At 38.8% G+C, this 15053-nt stretch overlaps 1 protein-coding gene across 4 annotated transcripts in view; it reads left to right on the forward strand.

Moving 5' to 3' along the window:
• The first annotated feature begins 12321 nt into the window (after positions 1-12321).
• Positions 12322-15053, forward strand: part of LOC124596154 (venom carboxylesterase-6-like) — a 224883-nt gene continuing 222151 nt past the window's right edge. For 3 of the 4 annotated variants that reach the window (XM_047135181.1, XM_047135180.1, XM_047135182.1), the window contains exon 1: positions 12322-12897. In XM_047135181.1, coding sequence (XP_046991137.1) covers positions 12760-12897 — 138 coding nt within the window. In that variant the 5' untranslated portion in view covers positions 12322-12759. The remainder of the gene's footprint in view (positions 12898-15053) is intronic. The other variant, XM_047135179.1, reaches the window with a different exon arrangement.

Genomic DNA, 15053 nt, shown 5'->3' on the forward strand with positions numbered 1-15053 from the left:
AATTCCAAAGACACCATCAGCAGCGGTAGCAGCAGCAATAGCCTTCACCAGGACAGATAGTGTGTAAGTTAATTGTTGTACTCATTCTGTGTACCTGTGTGCCCCATAAATTTAGTATCCCTCAGGGCAACTGTTTAGTTTGTATTCAGTAGAGGTATACCTTCGTACTACCAAGCTCTTGAACTGTTTGCTGTTGTAATTTTAGTGTGTGACGAATTTTTGTTCTGTAATAGGTATTAGTCATTCTTTTTGTTTCTTGTCATAGCAGCATTAATCCCTGAGATTCTTGCTGAGTTACACCACCAACTGGAGGCAGAGAGAGCTCTGCAGCAGTCTCCAGCAATAATAATCGAGCCGGATCAGCAGGAGCATAAGTGCATTTTTTTTCGTAACATGTGGCTATTAGAGAAAATACTTTATCCACATAATATTTTGTGGTTCTAATGATGAGGGCGCGGAATGTATATACATTTATGTTTCGTAACTTGTTGCATTCAATTGTCTGAGATATATTCTTTGCTTTTCTAGGTTTTTCTATGGAAGAAGAAGAAAGGGTATGTGTCGAAGTCTAATGTCAAGAGCCATCGATTCAGTCTTGTAGGAACCAAAATACGATTTTCAAATTCAGTGAGTGTGTTTCATATACAAGTAATTTCAGTGAACTAGAGAACACAGTTTTCTGTTTGTATTTCAGTGAGTTAAATAATACGATTTTCTGTTTGAATTTCAGTACGATTTTCTGTGTGTATGTCTCTAACATTTTAAAGAAATAATTACGTTCAGTATCTTATTGAGGCTGTTGTAGACAGCGTCACCAAGCTAGACAGATGGCTTCAAGGCGAGGACGAAATACTGGAGTGGGTGCATGAGATGGCACCAGCTAAGGAAGCTGAAGGACAGTGCCATCTCACTCTTTTGCACGAGGAGGAGGGAATACCGGATTGGATGGGAGAACTACCAGAAAGCACAACTGAACTGCTCAGTCCTTGTGATTATAATGCAACTGTCGTCGTTACAGCGTATAATTATTATTCAGGAATGTTGTTATTTGTTTAAAGCTTATATATATTAAATCTTGAGCATTGTACTTAATTTTGTTTCGTTATTCGTTATGTTACAGAGGCAGCACAGTCACCCCCAAGACCACAACAGCTAGCTGTGGCACAGGTACCTAGAGGAGTGGTTCTGGAGGCAGGAATGACCAAGTGGCATGCAGCATCATGCAAAGTGCCACTCATGGCTGCAAGTGAGGCGACTGCGGTCACTGCGACTGCTGCAGCACTGGCCCTTGCACCATCGCATACCCTCTGTTGTCCATGGATGGCTCACTTGGAGGAAGAATCTCCCCCCCCCCCCCCCAGGTTGGCGGTGGTGTTGGTTCCAGCATGCAACAGAAGCAGCAGTATCAACCTGGGTGCTCCCACTGGGGCCTCATCGTCGACACCTCCTCCTACTCCAGCTCAGAGTGATCGCCCTCGCCAGTAACGAAAGCTACGTGTGCCTCAGGGCATACCCCTCACCCCAGCAGGTGCCTCCTCCCCAGTACCGTCATCCACTGGGTAGGCACAGTCATTGGCTTCATCTCCTAGACATACTTTTATTGATAGTCTTAATGATAACAAACATGTGGCTAGTGGCAGTACCCTCTCCCATCCGATTAGTGAAGGACATCAGGCTAGTGATACCACACCACATTTAGAATACATGTTGTCTGCGGACGCCTTTGAGCAGTGAGTCTCGTTCACAAGGATCGAGGGTCCAGCAGGATGCTGCCGCGACTGTGTTGGGTTTCTAACAGTGTGCCTCCCTGTCATGGAGATGGTGTTCCTCAAGGTCGTTAATGATCTGTGGTATCCACCACTGAATGTGGTGCCATACTGTGCATAGAATGCTGTAACCCCCCCCCCCCCCCCCCCACTCCCCTGCCTAAATCACATCTCGTATTGAAGAGATAAGACTTCATTATCTTTGGGGGGAAAAGGGCATGATAGCGTGGAGCACATCAATCTCTGAGGGGTTTCATGAATCCACCGTGAGAGCTATACTGGCCTGGTTTTTCAAGATGGAAGTTAGATGGTCAGCTAAAGCACACAGCGAAAAACTACACTTGGATTTCCATACACATGTGTATGATCGGGTAAATGGAGGATCTAGCTACATAGAGCTTCCTAAAGATATAGAATCCAGGCAGCCATACATTAATCTCCAAAATAAATTCGATCAGGCATATTTAGCGTGGTCAATACTGGCTTGTGAAAGAAGTTATGAGAAAAAATCCACAGTGTACATCTCGGTATGGTAGATACCTTGACATTCACAAGTATTGTAACTTTGATGGTATCGAGTTCCCCATCAAGATCCATGACATACCATACCTAAATTTGGGGTGCAGATTATCAGAATATCGGTTCATGTTTATGGCCTGGAAAAGAAGAGCAAGCCAGATGGGCAGAACAAGCATATAGTTATAACCCTCTTCCATTTTTAAAAATTTGCAGCGTGAGATGCATGTATACAAGCTCTTATTCTCCGATCAGAATAATAAGGAGAAAGGCAATTATCATTATGTTTGGATCAAAGACATGTCCCACCTCCCAGATAAGTGAACATGAGCATAAACAGGGTATTTGCTCAAGGTGTCTGAATTATATTTCCTCAGAGAAGCTACTAGTGGTGCATCTAGTAGATTGCGCTTCCAAATACCCGGTATGCGTTATTATGCCTCCTGAAGAAGAAAAAATCATAAAGTTTAAAAACGCTCACCATCAGAAGTGATGCCTATGTGTAGTGTACGCCGACTTTGAATGTAATCTGGTGCCTGTGACCAGCATTGAAAGTGACGCAACAGCCTCACATTCTACCTTCACAGAAAAACACGTACCATATGCAACAGTGTACCAAATTGTGGCAGGCCACGGTGGCCGAGCGGTTCTAGGCGCTTCAGTCCGGAACCGCGCGACTGCTATGGTCGCAGGTTCGAATCCTGCCTCGGGCATGGATGTGTGTGATGTCCTTAGGTTCATTAGGTTTAAGTAGTTCTAAGTTCCAGGGGGACTGATGGCCTCAGATGTTAAGTCCCATAGTGCTCAGAGCCATTTGAACCAAATTGTGTTGTCCTATGATTCAAGTCGTAACTGCTTCAAATCTTATGTTGGGGGTAGTCCTGTGGTTTGGCTGCTCACTAAGCCCAAAAAACTTTCATGAGAGGTTGATAAGCTTTACAGCGGCAACATTACCATGACCAAATCGAAGGAGAATGAAGATTTGTACAATAATGCCATTGACTCTCATATCTGTGGCTGCTGTTAGATAGAAAAGCGGAAACTCCTCATCGGGACCACTGTCTTCTTACGGGGAAGCTCTGTGGCGCAGCTCACAACACGTGCAATTTGAAGTACTGGTTACCAAGGAACATACTCTTTTGCTCCCATAATTTAAGCGGGTATGATGCTTACTTTCTAACTGAGCACTTGGCTGATTTCGACATGGACAAAGATCAGGTCAGTGTCCTACCTGAAGGCGTCGAGAAATATATTTCATTCTCGATACGATTGGCGTCGAGAATTATGCTCCGCTTTCCTTGACACGCTACCTTTTATGCAGGCACCACTCCAGAATCTCGCTAAAACTCTATCTCAGGAGGATATATACATCTCTCGAACTGCATTTCCCGATGAGGAAAAGTTTCAACTTGTGAGCAGGGAGGGGGTTTTTCCATATCAGTATGTGGATAGTGTGACAAAACTCAACGAAACTAGGCTACCCCACATAACTGCATTCTCAACGTAAATGGGATTATTTACTACATTTATAACATTTTCAAATGTGTGTTTTAAACCGTGACTCCTACTGTTGACACGAGAGCAGACTGCAAAGGCATATCGTGTCGGCAAGAGAAATGAAAAGAGAATTGTAAACGGAAGTGTCAGAGCCTTAGGGACCTTAGGAAAAGTTGGCTTTTTGTTGCCTTGAAAGCGTCGGAATCGCAAGAAACCTGTAACCCAAACAGATGGTTTTGACAATGATGTGTTAAAGCACTCCATGCTGAACGGTGAACATCCGACATCACAAAAACATGTAACAATTATGTATGAGGAAATTGGCTTCAAAAGTAGTGCTTCGTTAATGTAAAGAAATTTAAAATACATTTGTTTCAAATATGTTAAGAAGAGAGCTTATCGTTGAAAGAAGTAACTTAGGTACAGCACGAACCACATCCCTTGTAAAGATACACAGTACGAGAGAAGGAGGGAGTTCAACAATATATTACCTTGACAAAATATGGGTGTATCAAGAAGACCTGCTGGAAAATGAATGCGGCCCTGACGGTTTTACAGTTCCTGTAAGAATAGGTTCTGCGAGCTCGGTCTTCTTCTAATTTTGCTATTGAGAGTAAACTTGTATTTAGCTCTAAGAGAAACGGAACGGACTACCATTCGGAAATATACGTTGTCAGTTCCGTGAAGTGGTTCACTGATCAATTCATGCCGTACCTTCCTTCGAAGTCGGTCATTGTAATTACTGTGCCAGTTATCATTCAGCTGTCACAGAGAAAACGCCAAGTAAAAACACCAGTAAAGCGGATATTCTACCCTGGCTTAAAAATATATATCGTGCAGTGTAAACAAGACTCGCGCCGAACTGCTGCAGCTCGTTACTTTATGTGTCACGCGACAGAACGTACGAACTTGACTCTCTTGCACGTGAATGTGATCACACAGTTTTGCATTTACTGTCAGTAAAATCCCATGGAATTAATTCGGTCGAATTTAAAGGCTAAGTGGGAGAAAGAAAAACATTGGAGATAACAGACACTGAATCGCTTGTTGCATTAAGAAATAGACAACATCCCCCTTTCAGCGTGGGCATTTTCTGTACAGAATGCTGAAAAGCTCCAGGAAGAAGATTTTATAGGGAGGTGAAGATGAATGTAAGCATTTAACGTATCATCATAAATTTACAAAAAATGTTCAAATGTGTGTGAAATCTTATGGGACTTAGTTGCTAAGGTCATCAGTGCCGAAGCTTACACACTACTTAACCTAACTTATCCTAAGGACAAACACACCCATGCCCGAGGGAGGACTCGAACCTCCGCCAGGACTAGCCTCACAGTCCATGACTGCAGCGCATTAGAGCGCTTGGCTAATCGCGCGCGGTCATGAAGTTACAATCAAGATGATTTGGACATAGATTCAAATAGCAGTGACGATGGTACAGACTCATGGTTTAAAAAAAAATACGTTTGTCAACATTTCAGTTGCATACAAAGTATGTGAGAACTGAAACTTCCTGGCAGATTAAAACTGTGTGCCCGACCGAGACTCGAACTCGGGACCTTTGCCTTTCGCGAGCAAGTGCTCTACCAACTGAGCTACCGAAGCACGACTCACGGCCGGTACTCACAGCTTTACTTCTGCCAGTACCTCGTCTCCAACCTTCCAAACTTTACAGAAGCTCTCCTGCGAACCTTGCAGAACAAGCACTCCTGAAAGAAAGGATATTGCACTTGCCCGCGAAAGGCAAAGGTCCCGAGTTCGAGTCTCGCTCGGGCACACAGTTTTAATCTGCCAGGAAGTTTCATATCAGCGCACACTCCGCTGCAGAGTGAAAATCTCATTCTGGTATGTGAGAACTTCTTAGGTTTTATTGATTAGGAATTTGTATCCTATAAAGTATTCAGACTACAGTATTCAACATATTGCCAAAGGAGAAGTTGGGCTTTTCCAGAGTTTTGTATGCAATAATAACTTGCGAGATGAGGCCGGATAAATTCGTCAAAAACTTCTATATGGCCACAGGTAAACCCCTATCACTATCAAGACACGAACTGGAAAATCCCTAAAAATGACAGGGACAGTTACCTGTCGATATATCGATGGTTTTCGATGTTATCGACCAGCATTTCCTCGAGCAATGCGCGGAAGATGGTCAATCGATAGTTTACTCTCATAATGCTCGTTGACAGCGAAAAATATGACAGCATACTGAGCATTTTTACGATAGTTTTTTATATTAGTCTTTTCCGTCAGTAATTCTTTTATACACAGAGTTATTACACTTAACTACAGTCAAACACACACACACACACACACACACATACCTATAGAATTTTTTTTTTAATTCTATATAGTACAAGCAGTTGTTAAGCAAATATAATGATTTTGGTTTGTGCTTGAAGTTAATTGTGTTATGTATTACCTCCACGCTTCCCTGCCGCTCGCTCCTATGCATGGGAGCGCCATCCTATGTGACACGTGCTATAATATGGTTTTATTCTTCGTTCTACACCTTCAATTTTTTTCGTTTCAAACGGCTTTCGAATAATCATATCACTTCTCTAGATGTACCGCTACTATTATCCATTTCCTAATGACTGAATCCTGACTTCAAGCTCATAATCTTGTCACATCACATGACGAACCTCGATGTGGTATACCTTGCCGGAATCGTGGAAATGTCTACTTTTATTTGGTGATAGATGTTACATTTTAGTTGAAAATGGGGTCGCATACGCGGTAATATTTAAGACAAAGTGTACTTTTTCGACCATCTTTTGGCAAGTTCCAAATCTGAGGAGACCTAGAAGTCAGACTGCAATTAGGAGAAAAATTTATTGTGCACAGTTTAAAGATACTACCATACCCAGCTTCCTGGCGAATTATCGTTGCTTTCCACTTAGTCGTTTTGTCCTTATAACGGTGGCCATAGAGTGTCGCAATTCGCCTAATGGTGATACATATTAACAAGACGAAAAGTGTAAATACAAGCTCTGTTGATGCCTTTCACAGCTGTTATGTTTGTATGCACGTAAATCTACATAAAGCGCTAATATCACATATTTATTTATTTTTTATTTTGCACTTCCTTGCGCCGCTTTCTCGCTTGTGCTGTGTTGCCTGACCTCTGAACAGCATTTCCGCTTCATTATTGCAGTGTTCACATATTAGATCACGGCTTCCCGCCAGATAAGAAACAATCGCTCTCCCATTCGTTGTCGTGCATTCGTGTGGGACAGTCCTCGTAACATAAATTAGTTGCCTTGTATTTGTATGAAACCATGCATCATCTACGGAATTGTGAGAAGTCTATGGTGATCCGTGTGCGTGCTTACTGTGAGGCCAAAAAAGAACAGAGTACAAGCAGTTTCGTATCAGAGCCAGTAAAGAAAACTTCTCAGTGTCTCGCTATTAGGGAAAGTACAGTGACGCGAATTTCGAGAGAATATAGAGAACCTTCACCTCTTGTATCATCAAAAGAAGAGGCGACAAATGTTTGTATTGAGTCTTAATAAGAAGATTCCACGACTTCTGCATGGAAAAGCAATTTCCAAGAGTGCCAGCCATGTTGGAAAGTTGAGGACTGGAGTGAAGAATTTCCTGATTTGAGTGAAACAACACTTTGGCGTGCTGTTCAAAAATTGAGCTTCAGATACAAAAAGTTCAACAAAATACCTACACACATGAAAAATAACCAAGTCGGAGGGAAAGGTGACGAGTTTTTAAGGAAATCAGACACCTGCACAACAATGGATTGACTATTGATTTAACTGATGAGAGTTGGTGTGGTGTAAATCGTTCCAGAAGACCTGGTTAGCAGGAACAAAAAAAAAAAAAAAAAAAAAAAAAAAATCCCTTACGCATCAGAAAAGTTATATGATTATCAAAAAGGTGTCCAATAGTGGAATGGCTGGAAAGGAGGAGTTCAAACACTGTCTGGTTCTAGTTCTGGAAAAGGGATTGTAATGTGCCACATTGGGAACGAAGATGGGTTCGGCAAAATGCTGGCTTTTGTTTTATTTGCCAAAATAGAGGTGCAGATTATCATTCTAAATGAATGCCAGACACTATGAAGAGTAGTTTAAGAGCATTCTCTAAAAATTACCAAACTGATCTGCGGTTGTTTTGGATCTAGCTCCACATCACATGACGATAGATCTCATATCATGAAATCCATCTACGAAATGGAGAAACGAGTCTATTGCTGAATGGATGGAAAGCAATAACGTAGAGCTTCCATCTAATGCAGCATTATATAAGGAATTTACTAAAGCTGGCCTAGTGGAACACGCGCAAGCTCATTTCAGGGCACAGGAATACATTTTGGAAATTATTTTGCGATCAGTAGACAAGGTAATTAAACTTCTGTAGCGCAGTGCGAATTAGACGCCGTTGAACTTGTTTGGGAATTTGCCAAGAACAAGGCAGCAAAAGGAGAACAAAAAATTTAATATAAATGATACCCTACAGTTATGTCACTCCGCTCTTGAAAGTGTTCCCCAAAGTGTCTGGAGAAATTCAGTGAGTCATTTACACAAACTTGAAAACAGTTATGCACAAACTACCCACTGGCTTGAGATTGTAATAGAACCGTTGCTGATTCAAGTAGACAAACGCCATTAATGTAGGTATAATTTCAGTCATAATTATTTCCTGCAAAATTTATTCGTTTTCCATTTACTGTTGAAACATGCTATACTAATGTTCATTTATTGTGAGCTGTGTGCATTTCTCATATTATTCCTCTTTACTGGCAACAAAAACTGAATGCAGCAATGCAGTGCTGGAATGCGACTATGAAGTTGCCATTCTTCACTGATGAACAGGCGCTTACAGCCCATTAAAACAGTGAATACGTGCTTCTGTGACAAGTTGACAACTGCTCTCCACCACAGTCTTGCATATGTTATAGTGGAATTGGAAGTTCAGGGAAAGTACACCATCACTGATGATAATGCACCTTCACTGGCCCATTTAGTGAAAGTGTCTAGTTCTTTTTTTTCAGTTTATGGTAAGCTCTCACTGATCATTTTAGTGATGGTACATCCACTAGAGAAAGTTTACCTTCCCTAATCTTCCACTTCCACTATAACACATATATTGCAGCTAATAACACAATTGCTTTACAAGCTTTTAACTAACAAATATGAGGAGCATTCAAGAGTAAAGACATATGATGTAACCAACTAAAGTTTAAGCTTAACACCAGTGCCTTCTCCATCGCAATAGCTACAACGATAAGCTCAACCCAGCATCTTGCTTTTGACATTATAGTGATGAAACGAGTTATCAGAAAATAATGAAAATCCACCTTTAACCCTCACATGGTATCAGCTACGGAAAAAAACATATGTACGCCTGGGGCCCTTTTTCACCCTAAAGTAATTCAAGAAACTTTATGGTGAAGAAAATTGAAATATGTGCACAAAAGTAATTATAATTTATTGAAAAACATATGCACGATGTTGAAATTACAACTCCATAGTTTCTTAATATAATTAAGTTACATATAAGTTGTAATTATTTACTACATTTGTTTGAAATATGAAAACATATTTGTTTAGTTCCAAAAATTATTTTAGCAGAAAATATTTATAATACACACACTTTGTAATCATACTGTAATTTATTACAATTATTTATAACATCACTTCATTGAATTTTATTGGAAATACTCTGCTACTCGCTCTCTGTGTCATATGACAAACAACCATTACACAACACACTCATCCTAGAATGTTCTTTACGAATAAACTTGTGACACCCATCACATTGTTGATGACACTTTATTGTCCTTTGACCTTGGGCAGGAATCACACCATTTTCTTTTCAGATTTGGAACGTTGGCATCCTGGTTATCCTGTTGTTTTTGGTTTAGAAGATTCTTGAAGCCTGAAAATATTATTGCTGAATGAATCTGTAGTGTTCTGCACTGGGTGACAGGATTTGTCATTCAATGTAAGGTTTTGCTAGTTTTTTCCTAGTTATGAGAGGAATTCTCTTCTTGCTTTTTTACTTCTCGTATCATATAAAAAATTACAATACAGAACATAAGCATTGAGACAAGCTAAATCTAGTATATCAAAAGATACAGCAAGTAGCCACCGTTTTGTTCCATGTTTCACTGAATAATATCTAGCCATCTTATCAACTGTATCAACTCCTGACATTGTTGAACTGTAGAACATTATTATTTCAGGTTTTTTGTGCTCATACTCACTTACATCAAATGTTTGGGGTGGAGTAGACAGGAAAATGATTGATTCATTTTGTGTAGGAACATATGAAGATAAAACAGTATTCCATGAATAACTAAAAGTGGTCGATAATGGAAGCCTCTGTTTTGATGGCAACATTTCTTTTACTATCTCTTTTCGGTTGGCCCAAAGAGTTCCCACAAGTATCAATTTATTAGCAATACGTTCTTGTCCCAAATCAACACTTGTAAAAAAGTTATCAGTGGTTATGTTCCTGCCACTTCTTTTCAGGTGATCAACTAAATTATGTGCCACTCGTTTCCTTTGATTTATTTCCCTCCCTTCAGCAGATTTCCTCGTATACACTTCTGCATTTATGACATAATTGGTCTCACAATCTACAGCAGCTCACACTTGTATCCCATACTTTCCAGGTTTTGAACGAATGTATACCTTAAATGGACACTGTCCCCTGAAAGTATACTGATGCTCATCATCTGTAATATAAGGTCAAGAGATATAAAACGAAATGCATGCATCAAATAACATTTCAAACACAGCCCTTGTAGGTTCAGCTTTTGATCCAAAAGCAACTTTTCTTTCTTCCCTTGTAAGTTTATCATATAACTGGACCACATCAAAATATCACGAAATCTTGAAAAGCTCATTGTGGCTCGAAAAATAGGTAAGCCATACTCTTCTGACCAAAATTCACTCAAAGGCGTCCCATGTGCCTTATGCAAGCCAGTTATTATTAATGGACCAAAGAATGCCTGCCGCTCTGTAGAACCTACATCGTTCAAGAGTTGGGTACATAATTTTATTATCTATTGCATGACTATTTGTATGCATTAGTATTACACTCTGTATGTGATTGGTGATAAAAAGTTTGAAACAGTCTGCCCTTGTCTGTAATTGTGGTCTAAGGTGACGTGGAATATGCGCAGTTTCACGTATTACATTCCTTGTGAACATCAGGTGGTACAATGTTGTATGTTATCTGTCCACTTCTAGACACAAAAGTAGATGCACTCGTTATCTAAATACCATTATCATCTTCTTCACAGTCACTCATATCCACTTCATCTCCGACCTGTATATCTTCCTCTATTATATCTCCATCAGCATCACTGTCATCCTCGTTTTGAAAAATTGATTCATTATCACTATCACTCTTCTGTAAATTTGTCAAAGACTGATCGAGACTGTAGCCCCTTGCAAAACGTATATCACCATCCATGACGAATAAACTATAACACCACGTCTACTTTCCACAAAACTCAATTCCAAACTGTGAATTTGCCATAACAAAATGCGGATGACTGTATTTTCTATTCATTATATACAACAATATACAAGTGAATATCGATTTATAAGGTGCATTGTTGCCAAGGTTTAGTTTCGTAACAAAACTTATATAACACTGAAAATCACATATTGTGTACCTGGGGTATTTTCTGAATCCACAGCAAAAATTTCAAATTGTTGTACAACGAACTGTGAATAATCATAAATATTTTACCCAGTTATAATAAAAAGTCCGAGAATAGTATATCTGGAGGATGAGTAGTCTACAGCCACATTAAAACTGTGTATGTGTAGTTAAACGAGCCTTAGGGTCTGAAAATACCCAAGACATCATGTGAAGGTTAAATAGAAAAAGGTTCTATCTTTACACTGTGCGTAGTAGGAAGTTTTTCTGCCAATTAATAATTTTTATTTGTCATTAAAGCTGACATTCGTCGAAAAAAGCTAGAAGATGCACGGTTTCTCTTAGGTATAACCTCGTGTATCGCCTCCATTTCAGCTAAGATGTAGTATTCATATACTAAATAAAAGTTGACATATTTCAACGATTCCGACAAGATTTAACATATCGATGTTCGTAACGCAATATGACCAGAACATGAGCTTAAAGCCAGTGGTCAATCATTATGAAACGGATAGCAGTAATTACTATCTTACGTTTTGGATTATGAAACATTGAATGAAACGGATAGCATTTATTACTGTCTTACGTTTTGGATTATGACGCTTTGAATTTGCCTAAAACGTGTTTTCGAAGTACTAAAAATATTAAGCTGCGCGTTGGATTTTACAAATTATTCCATTAATGATAAACACATTAGCTGGAAGGAAATTTACGAAGCACAATCGTACTTCTAAATGTTTTTAATAACATAAGCGCTACTCAGAACAAATTCTGCCAACAATACGACAATAATCGTGCCTTATAAATTAAAGGGAAACAATTTGAATATGGCGCTTCAATCTCTGACCACTAGCTTTCGCAGACTACGATCAGCTGATAGAAGCATGCGAAAGTTGTGCACTGTGCAGCACAGCTGATCGCTGCAGTTACTAAATTAAAGGAGTTAGAGCCTTTTATTTGCTTGGATAAATTCTTTTTGGCGTCTCTTAGTAAAATAACCGTATCATTTTTGTAAAAGGAAGGTTTATTATAACAGAGTCAATGAAGCATTAATTTGTTTGTATTCACAACTAAGCTGAAAGCGAAATCTCGCTGCGTTTGAGCCGGTGCTTGTTTTGGGATTTTGTAAGTTGTTTTGCGCCTTAGCGGAGAGGTGGTGTTTGCAAACGGCTGTGTTGACGCATTATAACTGTCTTCGGTATAATGATGGTTACGAACTAGAGCCACAAAATAACATATCCTGTACGAGCCCCTAAATTTTTCTATAAAACTGACTGAAAATTTCGTTCGTTGACCTCTTCCCGAAATTTATCTTTTAGAACAGTTTTTTGCGTGCGTACAAGTGTCCAGTATGAATGAATTTGTGACAGTCAAAACGTCTGAAGGTATATTAAGAGGAAAATCGGCGAAAACTTCATCGGGGATCATGTATTATAGCTTCCAAGGAATTCCTTATGCGAAACCCCCCGTAGGACCGCTGCGTTTCAAGGTACAGTTATATTTTTGTATAGTAACTTCATTAGTATACAGCAGATACATCTAAAATAAATTGAACCACCATAACGTATAAAAAAAGTACCCAAAATGATTCTCGTATAGCGTGAGAATTTCCGACAGCAACTAACTACGTTCAGTAAAGATCAGACTTTTAAGTCCATAAAATTAGTAAGACAGACTTTAAAAAATAATGAAACAAATTAATACAGGTAGTGTGTCTGAAACATGCATGAACAGCCCCTCTGGGTGGTACTACAAACAAAAAACAGAACTGGGAGTAGATCTTAGTTCAGACTATAGTTTTGACTTTTCTGAACTGTTCAGCTCAATGAACACACCAAGTGTGTGTACAAAATTCCATTTCTGAAATATTCATTATGCCATGGTTAAAATATTGCAATTTATATATCTCTTCTTTCATAGATGAGAGTTCTATACCATTATTAAGTGAACTTTGTGGAGTTCAGACAACAACTGGTGCGAGGCTAAAGTTTTGATTCAGTTCTTAAGGTCCACTTGGAAAAGCACTGTCTGCAAAATACCAAGGAAAATGACTGAGCCTCATCACAGCACAACACTGAAATCTTATTTCAAACCTTCAGAAAATGAAATACAACTTTTATTTTTGACATGAAGCAGAGGGGGAACAGCTATTTCAAAATTGCAAAATGAAAACTGGGAAAATACTTAACACCAACATCAATGAAAAGCCAAACATTGACTCGTTTGCTTGAGAAACCTAAATATTTTCATTGTCAGATGTAGATATGGGAAAGTAGAAGAAATTGTACAGACAATTGTGGGAAGGGAACAATGTTGTGAACTCCAGGTAAAAATAGATACTAGCTGTCGAGAGGAATCGGAATTATTAATACCAAACTGCAGGAAAACAATAGCTCAAACATAACAACTAAGACTTGAATACTAGATGATAGTACTGACAGTGATTTGGCATAAAGCTGAAGGAGGTAACAAGAGAAAGGGAGGAGAGAGGAAATTGTAAGGGAGAAAAGTGTAAATTTTGTATACTGAAAATGACAAGTATGAATAAAACAAAATCCAAATAATGACTTAAGGGTAGAGCAAAAATAATACTAGAAAAGATGAACAATTTGTAGCTTTTGTATGTAACAAGGATAGCAAGGGAAATTAAAGTAAGGCATGTTAATATAAAGTGATGGTGAAAGCTATAAATTACCCTTTTACATTTCTTAGGCCTATACAGACACCATGTCACAAAAGATATGGAATGGAAGCTGTGTTATACATTTTGTCAAACACTATGAACAAATGAATCAGTGATACAGTGTTCTATTGATGTTAGGTGTGTAACGGAAGATGGCTCCGGGAGGTGTTAGACATTTCTAAATAATATCACTCTAATTTCAGGTGAGAATTAGCAAAATTGAACCTCAAAAAATACTCCCCTATTGTGTGTTTCTTAGCCATCTACCTGCTTCACTATTTGTGACACAAATATCATACATTCCACTCTAAGAGTTTACAAAATTATTAAATCACCTCTTTATTGAAACATTACATGCTCATATAGTCACAGATATTGTGACAGGTGACTCACCAATTACAACACTGTATACAGAAAAAGAGAATTAAAATTAAACTATATAGTAATGAATGATGTGTGTTTCTCTTTCTCTTCCTTTTTCTTTTTCTGATAAAGGCTGTGACCAAAAGCTTATGTGTAAGCGTCTTTAATTGTGCCTGTCTGGCAACTTAACTTGTCATCTTTACAGTAAATAAAAATGTATCTTTTTCCTACATTGTCAGTGTTGTAATATATGTGGTTTTAGAACCCATTACGTTCCAGGTGACCCTTTTATGCAGAAAATAATTCTATAAGCCTGGCTGGATCAAAATATGTTCAATATACACCTTTTTGAAGAATTAAATCAGTGACATTATACATGTTCATACAGCTGACTGTTCATTTGACTCTGTGTAATCCACATGTTTATTTCGCAATACATTTTTATTTACTAGTACCATGTCGTTTTTGATAGCACCCATTTTTGTCCACAAAGCTATCTTATATTTTTCACTGTTTGTGGTGTGATGAATCATTTCTGCTTTTGCAGAATTTAATTTCAAAGTATTATTTTTAATCTGTGCTTTCAGTTACCTAAATGT

The sequence above is a fragment of the Schistocerca americana genome, chromosome 2, assembly GCF_021461395.2.
Source record: "Schistocerca americana isolate TAMUIC-IGC-003095 chromosome 2, iqSchAmer2.1, whole genome shotgun sequence".
In the NCBI taxonomy this organism is placed as follows: domain Eukaryota; kingdom Metazoa; phylum Arthropoda; class Insecta; order Orthoptera; family Acrididae; genus Schistocerca; species Schistocerca americana.